This window comes from Triplophysa rosa, linkage group LG14 (genome assembly GCF_024868665.1).
Source record: "Triplophysa rosa linkage group LG14, Trosa_1v2, whole genome shotgun sequence".
In the NCBI taxonomy this organism is placed as follows: Eukaryota; Metazoa; Chordata; class Actinopteri; order Cypriniformes; family Nemacheilidae; genus Triplophysa; species Triplophysa rosa.
The window spans coordinates 18,448,529-18,475,707 of record NC_079903.1 but is presented as its reverse complement, the minus strand read 5'-3'; the positions used below and the strand labels follow the sequence as shown (position 1 = coordinate 18,475,707).

The window sequence follows — 27,179 nt, the reverse complement described above, 5'->3', positions numbered from 1 at the left end:
TGAACATGAGCAGGAGAGAGAAGTTATTGGGAAGAAGAGCTCACACAAATCATTTTGTCACCAGCACGCTCTGACAAGCGAGAGAGAGAGAGAGAGCGTTACAAGAAGGAACTAATAAAAGAGCTGCAAAGAAGAGGAAGGAGGTGTGAAGGAGTTTTTCCCTTCAGACTGCATGAAACTGGACACACAGACCCGAAGAGAAGCAAGCGAGCAAAGGACATTTGCACCTCATTTACTGCCCACGGGCACTTTTTTTGGACTGTTCATTTCTTTCATCCTTTTGGTTTACTCCATCTGTCGTTTGAAACTCGTGGGTGGAACGTGGTTAGTTTGATTTTTCCTGACACATTACATCACCGGGGCTAAAACGCCAGGGTATTTTCCTAGAAGGGCTATTTTTGTTTCAATTCCTCTCGAGAGTGTTTGTTCAACAGCGCGCTGTGATGGGTATGTAAATAGATCTTTCCACTCGTCTTTGTGGTGGGAAGCGCTTGTTCGGGAGGGGGATGAAATTGAAACTTAGAACACGAAACCCGGTGTTGGCTTTGTTGATCTCACTTCGGCTGTGTGCAGCTCGCTTAGACCTCTTCGGCACGCGTTGAGCTTCGAATGCAGTTCGTTTCCTAGAAGTCTGCATGTTCGAGTAGTATTTCAGCCTGTCTTCCTGAAAACTCAATCTGAGGAAACTTAAGGTTCGAACTTCTGAAGCGGACGCAGCCCTCGTCTTGTTGCGCGTGCAGGCTGCAGCATGCTGGTTTAGAGAGGCGCGCGGACTTTTGGGCAACACGTCAAAAACCAATGAAGCCAACTGTGAGCAGAGAGGAAAATTAGCGAGCAAACACATTTGCAGGCGTGTCGCGGCGTCTGCAAGCTTGTGTGTATGTGTGTAAGGCTTGTCCAAGACTAGAGGAGAGACAAATAGAAAGTCAGTCCAGACGCGTGGACTAGAACAAGCTTCTCTGTGTCTGTCTGCCAGCAATGAGCCGGCACTTAGGTTTTGCCAAAGAAAGCTGTCCGTGTGTTTTGCGAGTTTGCACTCTGCCTTTCGCATGCTGTGTGTGTGTGTAGCACGCATGTTATTATGCATCTCTGCGCTCTCTGGATGCAGCTATAAGAGGTGATACCCGGTGATTAGGAATCTCCCTATAAGCAGACAGACACCAGGTGCTTTATCAAAGGTGCTTTCCAACATCATCGTCAGGCTAACATTACGTCCTTTATTTGTTTGACCTGAACGCTACGTCAGTCGCAGGCTTTAAAGAGGTTCAAAGACAGCTTGGGCTCACACTTGGCACCATGAGGTTGTTGTGTTTGGCACTGACAGCCCTGTCCATGGTGGCTGGAACTGAGAGCATGTCAACCTGTAAGACTCTAGACCTGGAGGTGGTCAAGAAAAAGCGGATCGAGGCCATCCGCGGTCAGATCCTCAGCAAACTGCGCATGAACAAAGAGCCCGAGATCGACAAAGATGACGATGGCCAGAAGATCCCAGACAGCCTGCTCTCGCTGTACAACAGCACGGTTGAACTGAACGATGAAATTAAGATGAAGCCCGTCCCCGTGCAGGCCGAAGGTGAGGACTACTTCGGCAAGGAGGTCCACAAGTTCATCATGCGGCAAGGTAAGAGCTTCTCACCACGAGGTGCCAGAAAAGCCAAAGATGGCTGATGTGTTGCTGATTTATACTTTAAAAATGAGACGCTTGCAGCTGTGATGAACAGCGTGTGCTTTTTAGTTCAAAATAAAAGATTTATTGAGCAACCACGCGTTTAAACCTGTCTCCTAACTTTAGCACGATTCGAGACAGATAATGATTCATAATTTGAGCCGTTGGGTACGATGGATTTAATGAATCACTCCGAATAAAAATGGTCATTGTTAAACACTCTATTAAACACATCAGAATTTCCTGAATGCACATCACACCAACCCAAATGGCACGATGAACGTTCAGAATTATTCACATCAAGATACTGTATGTGACACAGGACGAATCATTTGACTTGGCGCTCTGGACTACTTGATTTCGATTGGTCAGCAAGTCCGAAGTCATCCAACCGGTTGTTGTTGCAAAATTAAACTCTTTAGGATGACACAAGACCACCCTGTCAGAATTTATTTTGCGATAACAACCAGCTGGATGTACACTTTTCTTGCCAATTATCCCGTTTTCAATTATTATGAGTAACATTACTCCTGCCAAATATCTCAGTTTATTACACACTTAATTCTGATTGGCCAATCACGACATTCCAAGGTCTGATATTCCCAGATAACAAAACTAAAAACACATCAAGGGGTGTGAACCAGAGAGGAGTAAGTGACATTTTGGGTGAAATGGAGATTTATATCATACTAAGCCAGTTGGTGCCAAAAGAGCGTAACAGTATTGCGGAGAAAAGCCTGTGGATAGCACATGATTCAAAATGGCTGAAACATTGGTGCCAAAAAGGCGCATGTGACATTTTGTATATTTAAAAAAACGACGTTGGTTTTCTTCTGAACAAATGTTCAAATACTGTTCAATAGGTAGACTGTCATCCATCTGTGTAACATCTTTATTATAAAAGACTGAAATCAATACACAAAGTCAGATCAAACTATGATTTTTTTTGTTCTGAAATGTCACTTACGCCCCTCTAGTTCTCACCCCTCGACGTGCTAATCTGGGTGCTGCAAATCAGTTTGACAGGCACAGTTTAATATTACACAAAATGAATATATGTCTTGTAATACCATATGACATTACATTTACAAACGATTAAACCAAATTGCCTGTTGCTGGCATTTCAATGTCATGTCTTACTTTAAAACTGAAAGTAAACAGGTTTTCCTCACAGAAGGACAAAGAAGTGATAGTTCATCCAAAAATAAAAATTCTGTCATCATTTACAAGACCTCTTGTCATTTCAAACTGTATGACTTTCTTCCTTCCGCAGAACACAAAAGAAGACATTTTGAAGAATGTTGTTGACCAAACATCGATGGCAGACATTCACTTGCATTGGTTTTGTGTCCATACAATGGAAGTCAATGGGTACCACCACTGTTCGGTTACCAACATTCTTGAAAAGATCTTCTTTTGTGTTCTGCGGAAGGAAGAAAGTCATACAGGTTTGAACTGACAAGAGGGCGTGTAAATGATGACAGAATTTTCATTTTCGGTTGAGCTATCACTTTAAGAACGATCTATTAAAATGTTCCAAATCAGTATTGCATGTTCTATAACTTATGAGATAAGTAGCCATGTAATAAGCGGGATAATGTACAGACAGCCGGCTGTTATGGCAGAATAAACCCCTTCAGTGTGATGCACTGATCACACTGTCTGGGTTTATTCTGTGATAATGACCGGCTGCCTGTACGTAGCCTAGCTGCATGGCCGTAGCCAGCTATGAGGTCACCTCGGTCCAGACCTCGGCCATTTTTTCATATTCAAAAATAAACTGTGAAGCTCTGAATGAATAATCAGCAGTTTAAAACTCTTCTGTCTGCGTTACATAGTTCAGTCTATACAGTTTACAAAGTTGTTTATTGTCCGTGGTGTAAAAGATGGATTCATTTCACTTGATGCGGGAGGCTGGTGGTGTCATCCGATTGAAAGAGTTGTGAGTATGCAGTCCCCGCATGCAGCGTTTTTCATGTAATGACACACTTTAGGAAGTTAATCTAGTGAGGAGTTGCATATGGGAACATTTTCGTTTTTATTTTGGGCATGTTTTCCATTTTCCGACGCGTGATATCACAGCATGCCATTGTTAACTTTAATCATATCAAATCATTTCCACCAACCAAAGTTGTTGACGGTGAAATGTAAACCTGACTCCCTGATAGCATTTATTGGTAATACCTTATATTAGGTATAATAATTGACACTCCACCCCGGACCTCACAAATGTTCAAACCCTGGCTACGGCCATGCATAGCTGTGCTGTAGTTTCCTAAAGTTTGTCTCACTCTACACCATCTAAAGTCAGCATCAAATTAAAAACATTAAATCAGTATGTCACAGCTGTGTTATAGACAGGGTAATGTAAAGTCAGCTGGTCAATATTGCAAAAGAATCCTGTGACTGAACAGCCTGTCTTGTGACAATTTTTTCATCACGGAAGTATAAAAAGTTCCTCCTCCCTAATCTCTGTGGAAAGCAAACCGTTGTGTAGTTTTGTTAATTAAGTTTAACTATTTAATGATGTTCTCTAATGCCGTAATGACCTGCGCACAATGAATCATGGCAAACTGCCTCTCATTGTCTCGCGTGGGTTTCTCCACACACGCTCCAAAATTTCATAGCCCCCATCTGTTTAGATGCTGTGTGTTGCCCTCCGACTATCGTATTTTAATAGCCTTGTTGTTTGTGCTGTTGGCTTCACTGATTAGATTGTTAAACTGAACTGTTCGGTGTCCACATTTAACGCTGAGCGCAAACCCTCTGAGTTGACTCCGTTTGATCATCCTGACGGCTGTTTGTTCACGTTTTCTGTTTGTTCTTGGCACCTTGCACCTCGAAGGCCCATTTTAACGCTCGGCCACATCTGTTTTGTTGATAACTCATTTGACGCTCACCACCCACCTGCTTTCATGTCTTAGCATCCCCGCCCTATTTTACAGTATCGCCTGTTCCTCTTTTACTCAGCTTGTCACCCTTCAAGCGAGCCCCATCAATGTCAAAAACGCAAACAAAGAGCAATAGGGGCGCGAAACTGTGGATGAGGGTTGACTAGCGGGATTCACTGTCCTCTCTGTCTTTTGTGTGTTCTTCTGGGTTTGGGGGCTTTCCGGTAACTAGATCTCTCTTTTTCTGTTATGTGTCTCTTTGTTTCTCGTTTCTTTTGTTCTCGACAGGCCCATTTAACAAGAAAGATGGCTGCTTGTTTCAGAAGTGTGACTAAGATTTTAGATGAAACAATTAGCAAGCTAGAATTTCCTTGTGGTTTTTGTGCTCGAGCGTCCATCATGTTTAAGGAACGAGCTTTAATAATTCATGAAATCCTGATGCAATTGCAAGACCTCCCAGTATTTACAGCCATTACGACTGCTTTTGCAATGCTACATGACACAAGAGCTTATTGATGTGCGGTACATGAAGCAATGCTACACTCTTAAAAAAGTGCTTCAAAAGGTTCTTTGATGCCATAGAAGAACCTTTTGGTTCCATAAAGAACCTTTAACATCTGAGGAACCTTTCAGTTTCACAAAAGGTTCTTTGTTGCGAAAAAAGGTTCTTCAGATTATGAAAAGGAGTTGTAGGTGCACTTAAAAAAAATGACATTCTTGTACTTGTACTTGTTTTGTAGTACAAATATCGAAACATTCTTAAATCAAGATGCACTTTCTTGACAAGAAAAGTGAACTAATATATTTAGTCTCTTTTTAAGGAGAAAAAAGAATTAAGTAAGTTTATGGTAAAAACAAGCAAAAAAATCTGCCAATGGGGTGAGAAAAACAAACTTGAATGAGGTACTTGAGAAAAAGGTCAAACTAAATTCAAGTTTCTTTTTCTCACCCCATGGACAGATTTTTTTGCTTGTTTTTACCAAACTTACTTAATTCTTATATTATTTTTCATTAAAAAAGACTAAATATCTTAGGTCACTTTTCTTGTCAAGTAATTGTATATTGATTTAAGAAGTTTTAGATATTTTTTACAAAAAACACGACAAAAATGCCTAGTAAGAATGTCATTTTTTGCAGTGTGGTTGTCAGGGTGTTGCTATGAGCAATTTGTTTGCAATTTCTTGTTCGTACGTTTTAGTTTAGGGGTGGGGCTATATCATTTCTTAAAATCGCATGTTCACTTCGGACAAATTCAGATGAATTAACCACATTCTAAAATAGTCTAAAATGCAATGACAAACACAACACAAACTGTTGTTTAATATCTACATTTTAGCTGTCAGTCATAGTCAGACGCACATTGCCCGAGGGATCATTATTTGAGTGTTCGTCATGTCACGTTACATTCTTTACTACGGTTAGAAGTCAACTAACACATCTGAGGTTGTTCTCAACTCGTATGCTCCAAACACTGAGCCAGTTTCCCCAGAGGTCTTGTTTTCGAGAGAAATGTTTTTCTCACTTGGCAGTTCTTGTGAGAATCTGCCAATACTTCCTGCTTGCTTAACGTGAAAAGAATTATGCCATTATGACATGCACAGCGTTTTCTTGTCATAGACCACTAACTTTAGCAATAACTGTTTTGAAATATGTTTAGGTAAAAAGCAGGGTTTGGTTTCTTTTAGAGTTAAAGATAGTTGATGCCACTGTATATCCAGCAGAAAACAGTATACAAGAGTAACTAAAGAGAAATGACATTGACTTTCTTTACTTTTTTACTTTAAAATAACAAATTCATAAAAAATTGTTACACGTTTCCGGTTACAAACCAAATCGATGTCAACACTTAAGTGCAAAATAATGAAACATTTGTCGTAGAATGTCAGTACACTGCAAAAAATGACATTCTTACTAAGCATTTTTGTCTTGTTTTTAGTAAAAATATACTTAAGTCAATAAACAATTACTTGACAAGAAAAGTGACATAAGATATTTAGTCTTATTTTATGAAAAACAATATAAGATTTAAGTAAGTTTATGGTAAAAACAAGCAAAAAAATCTGTCCATGGGGTGAGAAAAATAAACTTGAATTTAGTTTGACAAGTACCTCATTCAAGTTTATTTTTCTCACCCCATTGGCAGATTTTTTGGCTTGTTTTTATCGTTAATTTACTTAATTCTTATATTTTTCTCCTTAAAAAGAGACTAAACATCTTAGGTCACTTTTCTTGTCAAGAAAGTGCATCTTGATTTAAGAATGTTTCGATATTTGTACTACAAAACAAGACTAAAACACTTCGTAAGAATGTCATTTTTTTGCAGTGTAGTAAATTAGATTTGCCATTATTTGTAATAATCCAGTGAGATTTTTGTATGCACAAGGAGTATGACAACAGCCGGTGCTCCACACAGAGATCTGGCCTCACCACCATCAAGTCTGTATTATTACATGAAGAAAGGAACAACAGAGACAAACTAAATCCAAATGAATACACTCAAGACTACATTCGGCAAATTCTATACAAAGACATTGACGCTTGTGTCAATCCACTGTTATGATCGTTTACTATTGTTCAGTCTGTATAAATTATGAATACAGAATGAGTTGAGTGACCCTAAGCTTAATATCAGCGGCAAATCAGTAATGTACTCACAAATCATATACCGTACGTAAAATAGTGTGCATTCACTGACACTTTCGAGTGGGACCCTGCAGGCACCCATGATTTTCCATGTTTTTTTGTTCTTCTTTTGCTGCATATATGTGTAGCTTGGCATTTCGTGTTGTTACATGTCAAACATTGTGCTGACTGCTCCGTTCATCTGCCGGAAAAGTTCTTCACAGTGTGTGTGTGTGTGTGTGTGTGTGTGTGTGTGTGTGTGTGTGTGTGTGTGTGGAGCGGGATTGGTAGAAAAAAAAACACAGGACGGGATCTATGGAAGAGGGTTGAGACTGTGTGTTTTTGAAGGCAGATATTTAAGCCTGCTGGAATCTGGTTGCACCCATCAGTAATGATAGGCCTGTCTCGGTGCCTGTTGGGACAGCTGTCCTGAGCTTACCTGAGAGTCAGCCTGTGTAAACACATACATGCACAAATCCATCTCCACCCTCATCTTATTCAGCACACACCAGAAACAAAGAGCAGCACATTTTGACCCTGACGTCCTTCATTGAGTAATAAAGGCTGTAGTGGCGTCAAAGGAATTGTGTATATATATATATATATATATATATATATATATACAGTATATATACATTAATCTATGCATTATAGATACTGTACACTGTAAAAAAACAGACATTTTTGGTAAACTGGAAAAACAGAAATATACCGTAAAAAAAAGTTTCTGTACAATTATAGGATACAGGGATATATATTAAATAGTTTTCCCCATTTTTCTTGTAAATGTGTTGTCTTGTTCTGTCATTTTATAGTTTTTGACTGTATTTCAAAAATAAACTTGTTAAAAAAAATGGAAAATTAAATAAACTGTAAAATTACTCTTTCCCCCTGTTTTCATTGTAAGTTTGCGGTCTTTTTCTGTAAAAAAAATACATTTTAAAAATCTGTAAAAAACTGAAAAAAATTGTTTTGTTTACATTTCACACGGAAAATCTGTAAAAATAAATTACAGAAAAAATACCGCTTTTTTTTACAAATTTTAACAAATTTATTATGATTTGGATATCATTGAGACTATCACTTTATTCACAGAAGAGATCTGGCCAACTTACTTTGTCACAGTCGTCTTTAGTTTAGTTTGCACACACTTTGCTCACTAAATCATTTCTGATGGTTACACTCTGTGTTTTCTATCCAGACAAAAGTACATCTCATAAATCTCTCAAAAACATATCCAATTCATCCCAAAATCAAGATTTTAGAGTGAATACTAAAAAGTCAATATCTGTTTTGTATTATAATCCCACTGTGGGTGCTGGCAGACTTTGGGCAGCCATTTTGGTTGTTGCCAAAATGCAGATAAATTGTTATTGGGATTAACCATAAAGCAGATTTCCAACATGCTTTGATGACTCTCAACAACCAGTATCTGCTTGGATGTCATGAGACTTCTCTCATTTACATTAAATTTAGCGGTCGCTTTTATCCAATTGAGGAAACATTGAAACTTGATAAATCTTAAGCAGGCAACAATAATACAAGTGCTATCACACGTTACCAGGTTTCACAAAGTGCTTGGCAGTACCTGTAAGGAGAGAGGAGGTTTTGTGTTTTTTTCACTGTAAACCCAAATGTTCAAAATAATCAAACAGATTAAGTAATGTAAACTTAATTTTATAAAAAAGTTCTACTTACTTAAATATTTTAAGTTTGTGAAACACTTTTTTACTTTTGAGTAAAATTTTTATTCTTGATTAACTTGACTAAAACTCAAAAAATTTATTTGCTCCTTACTTAATTTAAACATGTTAATTCAACAATTGGTCAAGAAGGATTTCCAATTCCCAGCATGCTTTGCGTCAGACTGCATTAGGAGAGTAAATTTAAAAAAAAATGATTATTTTATATGTTTTTAGTAGTGCTGTCAATCGATTAAAAAAATTAATCGGATTAATCACACATTTTTTCTGTGATTAATCACGATTAATCGCACACAACAATTATATTTTAAAATATACTTTTACATTTTAATAATTTCACATTTAATCTTCAAATTGATGTAGAAACAACATATTTCTTAAACAGCGTCATTTTATGAAAGCTAACATTTTGATATTAGTATTGTAACTGATGTCTCTATTAAATTGATTATTTTAACATTAATTATAGCCATTCAACAGTATAATTGAGAGCTCATGTAGGAAATTGAAGGACACTTTACAGTCTTTAATGCTAAATTATAAGTTAAATGCAGAAGAATTCTCATTAAAGCTATAAAATCACATTGATTTCTTCTTTTATTTTGTTCTTTGATTAATATTAGTGACAGGAGTCACAGCAGCACGTTTAAGAACGTGGCCCCTTTAAGAGCTGTCTTAGTACGCAGATCTGACCGTCACCGCACTCCCATTTTCACAACTCTTTGCATTCATTTAAGATTTTATTTTACACTTTGAAGTCTGTGCTTAAGAAAATGCTAGACAAAACGGGCTTTCTGACATAATCTTGTGTGGTTTTATCCATTCAAGCACGAAAGAGAACTTAACACGGATGCGCTGTCTGACAGAGATTCACTGACGCAGCCTTCAGCCCATGACTGTTTACACCAGACTGGACCTCGCGTTGCGTTTTGCCGCGTCCCACAGTTTAGAAGCTGTCTATCTTCATTGAACGCCTCAAAGCAACTGTTTCAAATCGCGCTTAAGTGGTTTAAAAGCCTGTACAAGAATAAGAGCGTGATTACATAATGTAACGCTAGACAAAGGATGTCAAAACAAACGGATGCTGCGTTAATTGCGATAAATATTTTCTCACGCGTTAATTTGAAAAAATTAATAGCATGCGTTAACGCGTTAACGTTGACAGCCCTAGTTTTTAGTAAAGTTAAAGACTTGTTAGTGTTTAATGTTCACTTCTCTTAGATATTTAGAAGAGTTTGACATATTTTTCAGATTTGCAGTTACCATTGTTTAGAAGAGTGGTGCATGTGCCTAGTCTCTGCGAAGCTACATTTCACCTGTAACATGTGTTATGTTACCAGTGAGCTGTGCTAATGCCAGTTCAGAGATCAGTCTCTTCTTGCTCATTTTGGATTGCATAAGTCAAGGTGTTTGATTTATGCATATTAAGACTAAGGAATATGCAAAATAAAGAAACCGAAAGAATTTAGTTTAGTTAACTTAAAAATGCAATTTTGGTACTTATTTGTTTAAGTTCTGTCTACTTAATTTCATAAAAAGGATAAATTAAATATTTAAGTCGCACTAACTAAGATTTGTTAAGTACTTTAACTTAACAGTAATCAAAATATTTGAGTATTGCCAACTTATCCGGGTTTACAGTGTACAGTAATACTTTTTTACTTTGCAACAAAGGAAGTGACCTTTCTGACAAACCTTTAAATGTCAGCCCACAACGCATGTTTTATTGTCATATGCATAGACCTTTTTTGGGTTGGTCTAGTTGCTTTCATACAGAACAACTGGTTTATAGCTGCAATAAATCAAATAGATCACAGCCTTTGTTATATGAAACTTTTCTGGGTACATTTGAAAGAGTCATGCTGATGTACCATATTGGAGTGCAATTACCATTAGGATATTACAAATAATTCCAGTCTGTGGTCTGATTAAGAAAATGAGAAGGAAAATTTCTTCTTTCTGTCTTAAGTCTTTGAAATATTTGAGATAAGTTAGGCCTATTTTAGTTCAAATATAAGTTCATTGTAAGTCAAAATTCTGATGTTGACGTGGGCCAGTAAAGCAATACCGTAGAAAGCGTTCTGCTGCCTTAACTGTGAAATATTTTACCAAGTGATTCTCTGTTTCATTTTCAGCCCTGAACGGCACGAAACATCAGATGCTTTTTAATGTGTCAGAGATGCGACTGAGCATTCCAGACCACCGACTGCTGTCTCAGGCTGAATTACGGCTTCGGATCAAGAATCCTACCATGGACCAGGAGCAGCGTCTGGAGCTGTATCATGGAGCGGGCGATCAGGCTCGATATCTGGGCACTCGATTCGTCTCTAAAGACTTGGCCAATCGCTGGCTTTCATTTGATGTGAAGCAAACGATCACAGAATGGCTGCAGAGTTCAGGTGAGGTCTATTATTACTTGATGAAGAGAAACACTGCATAGATTTACATTGAAGAAGGGACCCGAGTCATATTTAGGAACCTATTTTATTTGTTTAGTAACTATGATGATTTTATTTAGGTTATAGGATCAGATCCTTTCTTAAGGGGGTAGTTCACCCAAAAATGAAAATTCTGTCATCATTTACTCACCTTGGAGTTGTGCCAAATCTGTATAAATGTCTTTGTTCTGATGAACACAGAGAAAGATATTTGGAATAATGCTTATAACCAAACAGATCTTGCCCCCCATTGACTCCCATAGTAGGAAAAATTACTTTATCATTTTTTTGTTCTGTTGAACACAAAAGAAGATATTTTGAAGAATGTAGGACAGCAAACTGTTCCTGGGCACTTTTGACTACCATTGTATTTATTCCTACTATGGGAGTCAATGGGGGTCAAGATCTGTCTGGTTATTAGCATTCTTCCAAATATCTTTCTTTGTGTTCATCAGAACAAAGAAATGTATACAGATTTGGAACAACTCGAAGGTGAGTAAATGATGACAGAATTTTCATTTTTGGGTGAACTATCCCTTTAACATCCTATCATATAACTTCCTATTAAATGACCCTGAAGTATTACAAAAATTGGGGGAGGCTCTTTTTACTTGATAACCATCGAGCACCCACCCTGAAGATATAAGAAACCACACAGAAGCTATTAGAAATGTTTCTTGAATTCTGCAAGAGGAAGCACCACCTGCATTAACATACGCTCTTAAAAATAAAGGTGCTTCAAAAGGTTCCTCGATGCCATAGAAGAACCTTTTTCTGTCTAAATGGTTCCATAAAGAACCTTTAACATCCGAAGAAACTTTCTGTTTCACAAAAGGTTCTTTCTGGTGAATTTTTTTTTCAGATTATGAAAAGGCAAGAAAGAGATGGTTCTTTAAAGAACCTTTGACTGAATGGTTCTTTGTGGAACCAACAAATGGTTCTTCTATATGGCATCGCGGTAAAGAACCATTTAAGCACCTTTATTTTTAAGAGTGTTGAAGCCTGATCACATTTGCACATTGCCATTGTTTGCCAACAAAAGCACGGATTGTCCAATCAAAAGTTTTATTATACTTGTTTTATACTGTTTTACTGCCACGATTCTCAAAAACTCAAACGTGTGTGTGTGTTTGAACAGAAGATGAACAGAGTTTAGAGTTGAGATTATACTGTGGATGTAAAACAGATAAAGACCAGCAGAATGCGGACAAGTTCCTTTTCACCATATCAGGTATGATCATCTCAAGCCTTGAAATTTAGTGTTGGAAATGTTAATGCAAAAACTCCAACAATGTTGTAAACTTTGATGTAATCTTGGTGGGTGGGTGTGTTTTCAGGACTAGACAAACAGAGAGGAGACACTGGTCTCCTTGCAGAAATGATGGTGAAGCCGTACATCTTGGCTTTATCTTTGGCCTCTAATGGCAACTCCCCTGCGTCCGCTCGCAAGAAGAGAGCCGTCGGCACCGATGAAACCTGTGATGAGTAAGTCTCACTTGCACACTTTATACTCTTAAGAAAAGGTGCTTCAAAAGGTCGTCGATGATGGTTCTTTGTGGAACCAAAAATGGTTCTTCTATGGCATCGCACTGAAGAACCTTTTAAGCACCTTTATTTTTAAGTGTACACCTTTATACTACGTAGCAAAAGCATATTTTTGAAATATCTCGGCAACTTTCAGCTAATAATTTTGCTTCTGAAATTGCACCTTAAATTGACACAATGCGCAAACTTTCTTCTAATTCCCAATATTCATGGACAGAAAAACGGAGACTTGCTGTATGCGGAAGCTTTACATCGACTTTCGCAAAGATCTGGGCTGGAAGTGGATTCACAAGCCCAAAGGCTATTTTGCAAACTACTGTATGGGCTCCTGCACCTACATCTGGAACGCTGAGAACAAATACTCCCAGGTAGGCTGTTTGATGTCAGTGTAAAGTGTAAATTCTGTCATCACTTACCCATATGACTTTTCAAACCCTCATGACTTTCTTTCTACCATGGATCATAAAAGGAGAAATTTTGATGCAATGTAAGTGAATGGTGAGTGAGGACATTTTCTTTTGAGCTCCGTTATGGAGAGACGGTCATACAGGTTTGGAACAACATGAGGGTTAACGCTGAAGATTTTTATGTTTGGGGGCACTGTGCATTTAAGCATATAGCTGTTTGCATACTTATACTATGCACAATATGTATTGTACAAAAACGTACAAAAAGCAAGGATGAAGCCCCACCCTTGAACCTACTGTAACGTCAATGGGGCAAAAGCATATCGTACAAATTCATACAAATTAGTGGCCTCGTAAAATAGTTACAAAATTCCACGAGATTTGCAAAGTGATTTACAAAAGGGGAATAATATAAAGGGGAATAATATAATTAAAGTTGTTCCTGGTTGCTCGAGGAACAGTGTGGTCTGAAGGAACGTCAGCAGGTAATGACCCGTCCTGCCTTAGTGGTGACTGTACAGATGTTGAAAGCCCTTTTCAGTGTTAGTGATAGTGATACCTCTACTATCGATATTTTTTTAAAATCATGGCATATACTGTACATACAGCCAAAAGTAAGTGGAAACGAGCATGGCGAAAAATATAAGAACGCTTTGAGCTCTCAGAGCTGATGTGTGGGTGTGCTTTGGTTTTCAAAATAAGTAATGGAGTAATGAGTTAATATAAAATAATGCTGTTTGTAGGCTTCGCAAGTCATGACACAAGTCACTTGGCTACTGCAGTGCATTAGACAAAAAGTTTATTAAGAAAAGTAACAATGACATTTATTGTGATTTCACGGATGTGACACCAGCGCATTTACAGCACGGATGAACCAGGGGTTTAAACTGCCCGTGTTCAGTGTTTTAACTGTAATGCACCACAACAGCCAAGTGACTTGCGTGAGCCACCTTATTCCCCTGTGCTACCCACTTGAGGGGCGCAATCCACAGTTTGAGAACCCAAACCTCTGATCTAAAGGACCATGCATCGCACATCATGGCCACTCTGCAGAGGTAAGGTGGTGGACAGCATGTTGTATTTCTAGCTCTACTTTTTACATTTTCTATTTAAAGTATTGCAATATATCGCAAATGTGTATCGTATCGAAATACATAGCAATATATTGTATCGTGACCCATCTATCGTGATATGTATAATATCGGGAGGCACTTACCAATACACAACCCTACTTTTCACACATAAAGTCTTGACTGGTGAAGTACCATTAAGAGATTATGTGTGAACACAACAAATATGTGGCAAGCATTTAAGTAAAGATATTCAACTTCAAAACAAAGTGTTCAGAGGTTTGAGGAGGAGAACGTGTGTAAATGAGGTTAGGGTGGTTCCTGGGTTATTACCTTAATAAGTTGTCACAAAGAGAGAAATGTACATTTCCATATTTCTAATTCCTCCATTATCTGAACGTGGTTGCACATTGTGCACACTTTAGGTTAAAGACCCCCTGTGGTGAAAATATATATTTTTTGTTTATATGTTTATGTGGTGTTTTTAATGTGCTTTATCGTTTTGAACCATTGCTGAGTATTTTCTCCATAAAACTGCAGTTTACCAAAGACAGTTTAAAAAATGCGGTTTGAAACTGCTCCAGTTAATGATGTCATAAACCTGTAACCAATCACATCAACTCATTTGACCCCTGTGGATCAGCAGTTTGAGGCATAAATATGCAAAGATGATGCATAGATTCAGGCTAAAATGATAGCTGCACTGGTGTGTCAGCTCTCAGTTTCAATTCAATTTTATTTATATAGTGCTTTTCACAATGTGGAGTGTTCCAAAGCAGCTTTACAGGAGAAAAACAGAAAAACACAGAAAATGTAAAACACAGCACAGTGCATGGTGTTTATAGAACAAGCAAGATCATTCTAGTAAATGATATTTAATAATATCTAATAAATGCAGTCTCCCGGTGAGCAAGCCAGCCAACAATCCAATGATAAATAAATGGAGAAAAAAAAACTCCGGAGAAACCAGTCTCAGCCGGGAGGGCCAGATCTCCTCTGACGTGTCACAGCTGCACTCAGTTACTTTGATTAAAAGTTACTGAGTAAATGTTTATGAAGAATAGGTAGAGTTTATTAGTTGTGATTTAGGAAGTTTCATTTGTTGAAACTGTTTGGGTGTAGTTTGTCTTATTTTTATATATATATTTTTATCGATATTAGGCAACAGAGGAATGTTATAAGCAGGGAAAATAATAATGGCATAATGTAACTGAGTGCAGCTATAACTTCAAACTGCTGTCATGTGATGTAAATTTAGCATTAATGTGACAAGTAGTCCGTCTTTGCTCTTGGTTGGGGATGGAATTGCCTGAGCTGGGATGGTCAGATGGTCACTTTGCTCTTGGGTGGTGAAGGAATTGCATGAGATGGAGCTGGGATGGTCAGTCAGTCCGCAGGATCTTGCAGGAGGATGAAGGGGATGTTCAGCTGGAACTGGCTCTCAGTTTCACTTTAAAAGCCCAGTGAAATCAAAACAAACATTTTTTTTCTTTTATTAAAAAAGAGTGAGCCTTAAGGAGATATAACCGTTCAAAACTGACAGTCTCACACATGCGTTTAAACAAATCTAGAAATTCCATGACATCATGCTACACTTCAGCCTCTCGTCAAAGTTCTTATCCAATGAAATCCGCTTTAGAATCCAAAGAGTCCCGCCCCCTTCACTAGCAGAGCTGCGGATGTGGCGCCTCATATCGGCCAATTGTTCGCACATTTATTATGTCCTACATGGTGAACGACGCATAATGCACTAGATGGGAAATAGGGGACGATCCAGACAGTGTAAACATTTACATTAAAATCTTAATTTCGCGTTAGTCTGTCAAGCGAGCGGCTGCACGTGAGTGTCCTCCGGTCAAGAGTCACTATAGCTCAGAGCTATGCAGGATCATACGTGCAAATCCGCTGAGAAAACAAAACGTTTCTAACCCGTTTCAAGTCTACACAGTTTGTTGAATGTTAAGGCATTGCAGTGGGCCTTTAAGTTTTAGCAACGTCTGTAACTATATTCATATATCTGCGTATACTTTATGAAGCTGAGGTGTAGAGTTACACTCAAGCTATTTTGAGTCAGGAAAAATTATTCACAGGAAAAAAATATTTAAATAAGTCATTCTGATGGTCAACGATTAGTTTCAATGGAAAAAAAAAAATCGACCACAGGGGGACTTTAATTCTTTTCAATGTACTGTAATGTAGAACTAGGACAGGTAGTGAGGCATAAATATGCAAAGATGGTGCTTAGATTCGGGCTAAAATGACAGCTGCACTGCTGTGTCAGCTCTTAGTTTCACTTTCAGTTTTAGCAGCTTCTGGAACTGCAGAGTGCGATTGAGTGGAGGCGGGGCTAATTTGAATATTCACGTATTTGCATATACTTAATGAAGCTGAGGTGTAGGGTTAACATTGGAACTATTTTAAGGCAGGAAAAAAAATTTCACGCGAAACAAACATTTAAATATGTCATTTTGATGGTCAACGATTCGTTTTAAGGGATAAATTATCGACCACAGGGGTGCTTTAATTCTTTTCAATGCACTGTAATGTAGAACTAGGACAGATAGTACAGTATGTGAATTGGGAGTGTTTGTTTTCCTGCACGGATCATTTCATTGCTCTGGTTCCTGTCAGAAACATCTTAGGTCAAGGATACACAACACCACTTTATGAGGTTGATGACAGATTGCTTTAGGTTGGAATAGAATAAGCTTGCAGTGTTGCACTTAAAGGTCTTTGAGTTCATTTACAATGCATGGGTTGTGTCCACAGGGACATTTCAGGTACTTAGAAGGCAGAGTGAAAGTTGACAACATTTGAATGACTGTTTACCCTAAGGGTTGACATTTCATATTCTGTACATCATAATGTATATCATTAACCTAGAACAGAGATCGCTCGTGTCAGTTTTTGAGCGTATTTTACAGAGTTTGGTCAAATGTCTTTAGAAATCTAACAAGAAAAGAGACTTGTGAATGTCTTTTGGGGTAAGTAGCTTCACTGAATCAATGGCCCTCTCAACACAACAGCCTGCCTTTACACATGAAGCGAACACAACAACTTGACAACAGAAATTTGAGAATGCCGTTTGGCGTCAGGACAAGCTCCAATTCTTCTGTTATACCTCCACTGAATGTAGCACGATACTGCCTACCTCATACTCAGGAAAGATTCAATGATGTTTACATTTTTGGACTGAGAAGCCAGTATTAGTCATCATGTTAATGAAACAAAGGTCCAGTTACACACAAGCTTGTTTTCTCTGTGGTTTGAAAACCCTACAGTGAAAACTGTTCAATTAGAAAAGTGTTGAAGTGATGTTACAATGTTATAACATAATTTGCTATAGAAAATATGATTGAAAAAACTATATACTAGAGTTAGATGAAACATTCAGGAGGATTTAAGGGATGTGAGGTCAAGCAAAGATATGAATATTAACAAGATGCGTCACTGCCATTGAAATGAATGCAACGCTCAATATGGCCGCCCTAGCGAAGCTTTGCGCATGCGTAGTATCTACAGCAACGTTAAAAATTCATTTTTTTAAGCGCAGTTTGATCACAGGAAACAACGTTATGGTACAGTTTACGTCTTTTTTAAAATTTTGCTTTTAAATATGTCGTTTAATTGGGATTTTAGCCGGCAATTGTAGAAATATCAGTATTCCCCATTCACGTCTTGTTTGAATTACATAATAACTGCCCAGAGGCGCGTTGCAAACATGGCCGCCGAGTGGCACGACTTCCCTAAACGGACTTTGGGTCAAGGCAACATTTGATATCTGTATAGTGTATCTGTAAGTTGTCACAGCCTTAGGCCGTGGTCACACTTGACTTTTCCCTCCATTGACTTCCGTTCATATGCATGCGAATGCGACCGACCGGAAACACAAGCCCGTCCAACGATATATCGCATTTCACTGTGTAGCAAAGTTCTAGTTTGGTGAACTCTGACCTGCGAATTCACGTCACGTGAGTGCGTGAGACCAATAGAAGATTAAAACGTCACAGCATGACCTCTCGGTACAGAAATGTAAAAAATGTGGGAATCGCGCCCGCCCATTTTCGTACCAGCGACCGAACGATCTTCGCATGCTCAAAGTCAAGACTGACCGCGGCTTTAAAGACAAATTTGCTATTAAACACAGGGGTTTATTTTAAAAAGTGTTTAAACATATTGTGACGTATTTAGGAATTAAAATGAATTAGAAAGTTCAAATATTTCTCAATTAACAATAGCGTAAATAAGTAAATAAATAGATTAGATGTGGTCATGTTTGCGTGACAGTCTAAAAGTTTAAAATGGTATTAAGGCTATATAGCATGCATTACTAAAGGTTGACAGATGAACTATCAGACAGATTAAAAGTAGGTCTTAAAAATATTACAAGCTCTGTGTATGGCGAAACGTTTTGTCAGCTTATAAATCATACTAAATGATGTTTGTTTGGACAATGTAAAAATGAAAAGAAAGAAAGTTTTCTTTGTGCGTGTACAAGTATGGCAATATGAAATAAACTAGTCATTATGTCAATGGAAGGTCCCTGCAATGTATAGAAACCTAATGTGTGTTTGTGTATAAGTTTGAAGTTTGGAATTTTAAATTAGGAGTAGTTGACCCGTGTGGGTGTGCAAAGGTAGCCATCCATCATTCAGACAGCATCTAGGTTGAGTTACAGTACTGTGGAAAGACTGATGTTGTCTTTCTTTTGTATGTTAGAAAGGAAGGTTTATTTGAATAGTCAGCTAATAAGATGCTGTTGACTTCACTTTTCTAAACATGTTGGGTGTATTTATGTTGTTGCACAAGGGAAACTTTGATTATGAACACGTGATGCCAAACCTAAAACCAAGCCTAAACCAAACCTTTTCATTAAGTAGCCTACTTGTTGTTAGTTAACATTACTCAGTACTTCTTTGTGTAATTACACCTGACTATGCTTTATACAGCCTTTGGTCAGTGCTGGTAGTTACTGTGCTAGTTAACACATGTTTAGCATTTTGTACACATTCTGATATGGATCGCTTTTCTGTTTCATTTCATTATCTCTGTGTGTGTATGTTTGTGTTTACAACAGATTTTAGCCTTGTACAAACACCACAACCCTGGTGCCTCTGCTCAGCCTTGCTGCGTACCTGCCGTCCTGGACCCTCTGCCAATTCTTTACTATGTGGGAAGACAACACAAGGTAAATTACCGTTTCTGTTATTTGGGGTACTTTTCATTGACAGGTGATTTGGTGACTTTGGCTTATTCTACCTCACATGTTTTTACCCTCTCCGCTATATTCAACAATCAACGAATCAAAAAGCACCCCATTGAAATACTGTAATATACTATAGTAAACTGGAAAAAGGTGGAGCAATTGTCTAGCATGGTGGTGAGGGGTTGCAAAATTCTTTGTTATTCATAAAATGACAAGGAAAATAAAACCTACTCTCTATTAAAATGAAAATTCTGTCATCATTTACTCACCCTCTTGTCATTTCAAACCTGTATGACTTTCTATCTTCCGCAGAACACAAAAGAAGATATTTTGAAGAATGTTGATAACCGAACAGCGGTGGCAGCCATTGACTTCTGTTGGATGGACACAAAACCAATGCAAGTGAATGGCTGCCATCACTGTTCGTTCATAAAAAATATCTTCTTTTGTGTTTCGCGGAAGATACAGGTTTGACATGACAAGAGGGTGAGTAAACGATGACAGAATGTTCATTTTTGGGTGAACTATCGCTTTAAGAGAGACTAATTGTTTATTTTCTCCCCATATTTGCGTTTAAGAACATTTTGGTGGTTTTCAAGATTGGATATACCTGTCTAAGTGGGTGCTGGAATAAAAAGTTTGGGAACCACTGTAGTACAGTATACAAAGATGCAAAGTCTACAGTGTTTACCAGTTAACTATATTATAACAACGTCCTGCAGTACTACCATTTACAACAGTTCTCTATAGTAAATGCTATAGTATACTAAAGTGGTTTTATATGTGGGCAGCCTCACTTTTACATACAGTCAAACCAAAAATTATTCAGATACTGTAACAGTCGTGAAGACAATAGACAATGTCACAAGGGAACTGGGGTGTAAAGTGGAGATTTAATATAAAAAGGTGAAACAAACAAGGGTCAAAAATCCACAAAAAAAAAAACAGGTAAATCCAAAAAAACAGGGAAACATCCACGGAAACAGAATATTCCAACAGGGAAATTACATCCACGGAACAGGCAAAGATCCAACACAGTTACGTTAATACCAGACAACACACAATGGGCAAATGAGAGTACATTTAGTGTCCGGATAATGGGATGCAGGTGTGAAAGACAATGAGGGACAGGTGACGGTCACTGATGAGGGAGCGTGGCAAAAGGACATCCTGGGGCAAAAACGGGGAAAACAGGCAAGGGACCGACGGAAGTGTCACAGATACCAGATACATTTTTTAAAATATTTTTTACTAACGAGTGCAGTACGCTGTAGTTGTGCACCCACTAGTAAGCGAGGATAGCAAAATAAAATAAACTGTGCCATATTATACCCCAAAAAATATCAGATCAGTAAAACTGAAAAAGAATTGGGACCAAATTATTCAGACACTTTTTCTTTAATTGCTAATGCGACCTTTTTACACCACAGACTGAACAAAATTAAGCACAGCTTATTGTAATTGGTTGCACTAAATTGTTATTATCTAAACGTGTACTTAAATTTAACAGCTGACAGCTATTCAACTTAATCCATTACATACCTTTCTATAAAAGTTATCAGACATTATCGAGATTCATTTGTTCTGACACAGTTTAACTCTGAGTTCTTGTCATATTTTATTACCATTTTCTTTAGCAAGTAGACTGTGATAATGTGAGAAATGTTGAAAGTGTCTGAAACTCTGTTTTAATTTCAGTTTGACAGTATAGACCATTTCATCGGACGCGCGTGCGCCTGAACCCCAGTTAACTTCCGGTTTGTGTTTGGCTAGTGTCTAATAAAATAACTATTTATATTTTATTTTATTTTATTTGTTAATATTAATTTGTATTATTATTTTATAGTATAATAATTGTATTAAATTTGTTGGGTGTTCATTTTATTAAATAAATTATTTGTTGAGTGGGTCCTGTAGTTCGGTCGCATTTAAAGAAACCGTGTGGTACATTGACATCTAGTGGTTGAGTTTGGTATCGCAGTCTAAATTCAAAATATTGGAGAGACAAGTTTAGCCAAGTAACGGATATTCTCGGTTTCTTTTGATTGTTATCAGAAATAATCTACAGGCACTCTATTGTTTGTGAATGTGTACCGGAAGTTCAGTTGGGGTCACAAAAGTGCGCATGCGCAGTAATGTTTGTTCATGTTGTTAAGATGAAACCGTCTATAGTGTTGAACTGTTGAATTGTTGAAAAATAAATAAAAACACAAATTACTTACAAAACGAATTATAGGGAGTAACATTTCATAGTTTATACTAACTAGTCAGTCCCTACTGCTTAAACAATTTGATATTTACTGAAGGTTGAACACTTGATTTTACGGACTGTTTGTTGAAAAAGGAAAGCAAAACGACTCCGTCTCTATTTTGTTTCATTTTCTCTTGTGTGTTTTTGTACATGAACTCGAAATTAGCGCATTCATTCATGGACTTCTGTAGAAATGTATTAACCATGTGAATGAGTCATTCTGGTTTGGCTCTGTTTCCAGGTGGAGCAGCTGTCCAACATGGTGGTGAGGAGCTGCAAGTGCAGTTAGAGTTCATCTAACCTCAGAACATCACTCAAGAGTCCTCAAGAGCTCTCTGTGACTATCTCACTCTCTCTGGACGATAAAGCCACACGTGGAGAGGTGGACGTGTAGTCTCAGTGGGACAGATGAGAAGATAAAAGAACTGACGTGGACAGGTAAAAGTGGAAAAGAAGAAAAAAGAAGGACAGTCTGGAAACCACAAAGGAAAAGCTGTGGCCCTTAGTAGTGGATCAAGAACACACACATATGAAGCATTTCATAAAGCAAGCTCATATTTAAACCAAATATATGCTTTGTTATCTTTTTAAATGTTTATTCACATGGTTCATACCTCTTAATTTATTCTGCTGGTTAGGTTTATATTTGATTGTACTATAAATGCGGCATTGTAGCATTACATGCCAAATGTACAATGAAGATTTCTTATGGTGCTGAGGAAAGCAATGATGTCACAGGAGGCTAATGTGTTGATACATTACAACAGTCTTTGCACTAAACTATGTGAGTGGGACTGAAGATGCAAAGTCCCAGATATGTGGCTATGAGAGAGTTGTACCTGTAAGAGGAATTCAAGGAACACTAGAAGAATAACTTTTTATTGATGGACTCTTTGCTTGCATCAAGAAAGCCACATCCAACACTTCTGCTCTCCCAAACCGATGCACACTAGCAGGTGTCACTTCAGCACAGATTTCAAGCCCTCCAGTCCGTTCCCGTGATTTAGTAAACAATATGTTTGGTAGACTCACCAAAAATGTCCAGGTCACATTTCAATCTGAAAGAACAAAAATTATATTTATTATACTGTATTTTCATGAAATGAAGACTATTTTAGGACTATTAAAATTATTGACACTACACTCTTTAAAAAAAGGTTCCATAAAGATTCCTTTAACATCTGAAGAACCTTTCTGTTTCAATAAAGGTTCTTTGGGCTGAAAAAGGGTTCTTCTGATTATAAATAGGCGTGAAAGAGATGGTTCTTTAAAGAACCTTTGACTGAATGGTTCTTTGTGGAACCAAAAATGGTTCTTCTATGGCATTGCTGTGAAGAACCGTTTAAGCAAACCTTTATTTTTAAGAGTTTATTTTCATGGCAATTTAGCACACTTTTCCTTTTTTCACTGATTCTTAGATTCTCATGAGAATTACACAAATGGAATTGTGGGAATTTAATTCTAAAATCTATTGAAACTATATTTTAGTTGTATTTTAACATATTCCGCGTGGTCACCCTTTGCCTAGAATTTGTAAAAATAAACTCTTGGCATTTTATCTGTTTGCTCAGATGCTTTTCAAACAGTAGGCCTATAAGTCGCATGTATGGGCTTCTATTGGTTGCTTTATCTTCAATATTTCCTCCAAATCATTTCAAAAGCATTACTAAAAATAAAACTGTATTGTAATTGTATATTATTATACATTTAAAAAATGTAGACATACCTTCAGATCGATCTAAAAGGGTTAGGTAGGAACACGGTAAACATTTCATTCAAGTGACCCTAAATGTTTGAACTGTAGTGTATTTACTACATAATTATTACGCGGCTCGTTGGAATGCTTGATTCTGATTGGCCAGTCGCGACATTTGCAGGTTCGTTATTCCCAGATAACAACCTCTCAAAACTAATAACACAGTAACCCGGATGCAGCAAATCATGTTGACAGGTTTTTTTGACAAATTAAATATAAATATGTCTTTTAATATTCCATTTAATTTATTTAATATTTACAAATGATTAAACCAGATTGCCTGTGCGTGACATTTGAACGTCGTTTCTTGCCTTAAAACCGAAAGTAAACAGCTCTTCCTCGCGGAAGGTCTGCATTCGGTAAAAATGAGCTAATGAAATATTTCAAATTCACATTTCATGTCCAGTTTTTTCAAGTAGCCATGTAATAAGCGGGATAATGTACAAGCAGTGCTTAATTGTCATGAAAACATAATATTATCTTGAAATATGACTTGGACATGTTCTTGTGAGATTCAACCATGTTTGGTTGTGTTTGTCTTGGTGTGTGTGTGTGTGTGTGTTGTATTTCTCGTTTGTTTCTCAGCTGCGATGGCCTTGCGCTGACATCTGTATGTGAACCTAAGTGTAGATATTTATAGAGGCTTCGTTGCCGGACAGCTCTACTGTTAAGTGATGGGGATTGTGTTCTGTGTGTTAGTTTATAGACAGCATGGCTGAGACTCATAAGCTTCACAATGATTTACACAACCAATCTCCTGTTCTGTAATAGATGGGCTACCTACAGTACAACATGTACATGCCATCTAAGTTTTATATTTTGACATTTAAATATTGTATTTTTTATGTGATTTTACATCTGCTGTTTTATCAGTTCGCTATGCAGGTGTCTCTAGACAAGCATTTCACATTCACGCAATGTTCCGTTACATTATATTTTGTTTGTTTCTTAATGTTTGCACTTATTTTATGTCATTGTGTCCCATTCACAATAAACAAAACTCTGTATAAGCCAGTTGTATCTGTTGTAACAAAGAAACAACATACCGTAAATGAAGCTTGAAACGCAAGGCCACTTTAAAAGCCTCACTGCATCTCAATACCACGACAAGAGGTCAAGATCTGCTTTTTTTGGCTTTTTTAATTTAATTTCTTTATTAAGCTTCAGAAATACAAAAACAAAAAGGCATTACAAAATTAAATAAGAAGTTCTGAGGATAACAAAGCTAATACTAAATTAAGAATAAAACAAGAGAAAAATCTGCTTAAAATCTCTGCATTTCGGATTTTGAACATCTGCCTCCAGTCGCTGAAGCTGGAACAGTTTTAAGAAGAATTTCCACCTTTGTTCAACCCATATGTGCAATGGACCTTTTCCAGTTTACGCGGGTTTCTCAGCAGCGGAAGTCGTCATAGTCAACCTCTCATTCACCGCTATGTCGTTGGGTAAACTTCTATAGCAGTGAATGGGAGACTACCACAAATATATTTTTTGCATTCTCATTTGCTTAAGAAAAACTCAACGATAGTGTTTTCACAACTTAAAAAAAATATATGAGTTAAGAGCGTCTACTGACGGCAGTCAAAAGAGAGAATGATGTCAAATTTACTGTGACTTCCATAGGCGCTGTATAAGAAACACCCTCGCATTAGCAAAGGTATAAAAGTATTTAATGCAAAGGTCATATAATACAAAGTATAGTGTTAAAAACGTACCTACATTTTTTGTAATGAAAATATAAAAAACTTAAAGAGGATTAATGATGCTGATGACCGTTGAACACGTCATCACAGCTAGGCTTGTAAAAAAGGTCCATGAGTAAACATTATTTAAATAGAACCCAGCTAATAAAAATATGTTCGTAGAACATTTTGCTAACAATCCTATTAAGTTATGACAACGTTAGTCAACACCTGTTCTTCAGGAGTTGGCTTCAGAAATGACTCAAACCTTCTCTCTTTTTGTTTCTCTTATTCATTTTTACTCACACAAGTTCACTTTACTGTGCAAATCATGACACGTTCCGTCATAACAGCTGTAACGTCTAACGTTTTATTGTTAACTCTTTATTTCTTTTTCCATTTATCCTCTTCCCTCTGGGTATTACCAACATCATGGGGCTGCTCAGGATTTGGAAATGATGGATGCAGGTCCAGACCTGCTCTTAAAACTCGCAATGGCGACCGCATGGAAAATTCACAAAGACAGAACACACTGGCATCCACGCGAGCTTTTGAGAAAATTTTAATCTCGTTCACATACCCTTGGAGATTTCTGAAAGTTGAATCTGTCCACAAACTCTTAACCCTGAGGGTTCCTTACACAATACCACAAGAGCTAAACAGCTTTTTTTCTCCAAACACAATGTGCGTCGTTTCAGTCTCCCGTTGAGCTTTTTTACAAGCACATATTAACCAATGGTTGGGTCTGTCTTTGCCAAAGCACAAAATGTGCTAGCTCTTGACTTGGCAAAGCCTGAAAGCTTTGCGCATCTTTACAGTTTTAAAGTTAACATGAAATCAAAATGTATTCATTTTGTTAATGCATGTTCTCAGGTCTATTGTGCAGCCTCCTTTTTAGACCCTAGAAACCACCAACACTTGTCACCAATCGATCAATAAAGATTTTTTGAAATCTGGACAAATGTCCTGACCTGGGACTTCATTAAAGGAATAGTATACCCCATACGTTTGTGTTTTGTGTACTTCATTATTGGCTAAAGAATTGAAGTTAAATACACATGTAGGATGGCATGAGATAATAAGCTCTCTCGAGGTATCACAGACTTTCTTGGTTGCAAACGTAACGTGCCAATAAGCCTTTGCAGTAGGCAGATAAAAAGCTGAGAGGATATTAGAGAATCTTCCCTACTTCTTTCGCAGTCCCAATGGTCATAAAGTGGTCGTTAAATGTCACGTAAATCTTATCCTACTTATGTAGGAGCCCCAATGAACAGATAAAGTCAACGTTCTGTGTTTCACTGAACAGCTAGATTGGGGGGGGAACAAACGAGCACAAATATTATTTCTTAAATTCTATCATTAGAAATGAACTTTAACCGTAGAGCATTCCTTTTAAAGCACTCAAAAGACACAATGGGTGTATGGTCTGCCAGTACCAAAACAACCTAAATCAATTGGTTTTGCTAGTAATTGGTCAATCAACTCAAACAAGCACCATTGTCAAAGATTTTTTGCGCTGTGTAAAGTTACCACAGGAACACCCTACAGTGATCTGCTTTAAATGTTAACATCAGAACCACCAAACTTTATAAGCATCCTGCAATCCTCCCTTCTGTTTAACAAATCAAGCGCCTGTGAAAGCTAAACTAAAAGTCAACTTCACGTTTTACTGCTAAAAACATTTGCACTCTTTTCGTTTTACGAGAAAACTAAAAGTGAACATGTTCTTGTCAGGCTAGCGTAAAAGAAGTCACATCATTCGCCTTGCTTTGTTTTGAATCATAAAAATTCTGACACCCACAATTTCATCATTCCAGATCACTGGCTACAGAGAGTAATTAAAAGGACAATTCAATGGAAACGGGATGGGAGTATACCCATTTCATTTCAAACTCCCACCACAAGAAAGCTGATATATTGAAACAACACTGCTGCATCACAT

The 27,179-nt window shown here is 37.5% G+C and overlaps 1 protein-coding gene across 1 annotated transcript; it reads left to right on the top strand.

Annotated features, from left to right (window-relative positions):
• Window positions 1–24,559, top strand: tgfb1a (transforming growth factor, beta 1a). The gene is made up of 7 exons (XM_057350735.1): window positions 1–1,621; window positions 11,018–11,281; window positions 12,459–12,551; window positions 12,658–12,805; window positions 13,083–13,233; window positions 19,420–19,530; window positions 22,041–24,559. The coding sequence occupies exons 1-7, from the start codon at window positions 1,297–1,299 to the stop codon at window positions 22,086–22,088; spliced, it is 1,140 nt and encodes a 379-aa protein (XP_057206718.1). The 5' UTR covers window positions 1–1,296; the 3' UTR covers window positions 22,089–24,559.
• The last annotated feature ends 2,620 nt before the right edge of the window (window positions 24,560–27,179 follow it).

What these genes read in the sequence shown, in the direction of transcription:
- tgfb1a (XM_057350735.1), top strand. Translation starts at nt 1,297, where the DNA reads ATGAGGTTGTTGTGTTTGGCACTGACAGCCCTGTCCATGGTGGCTGGA. An exon ending in CAAGTTCATCATGCGGCAAG is followed by an intron (nt 1,622 to 11,017) that starts GTAAGAGCTTCT and finishes TTTCATTTTCAG; the next exon opens with CCCTGAACGGCACGAAACAT. An exon ending in GTTCCTTTTCACCATATCAG is followed by an intron (nt 12,552 to 12,657) that starts GTATGATCATCT and finishes GTGTGTTTTCAG; the next exon opens with GACTAGACAAACAGAGAGGA.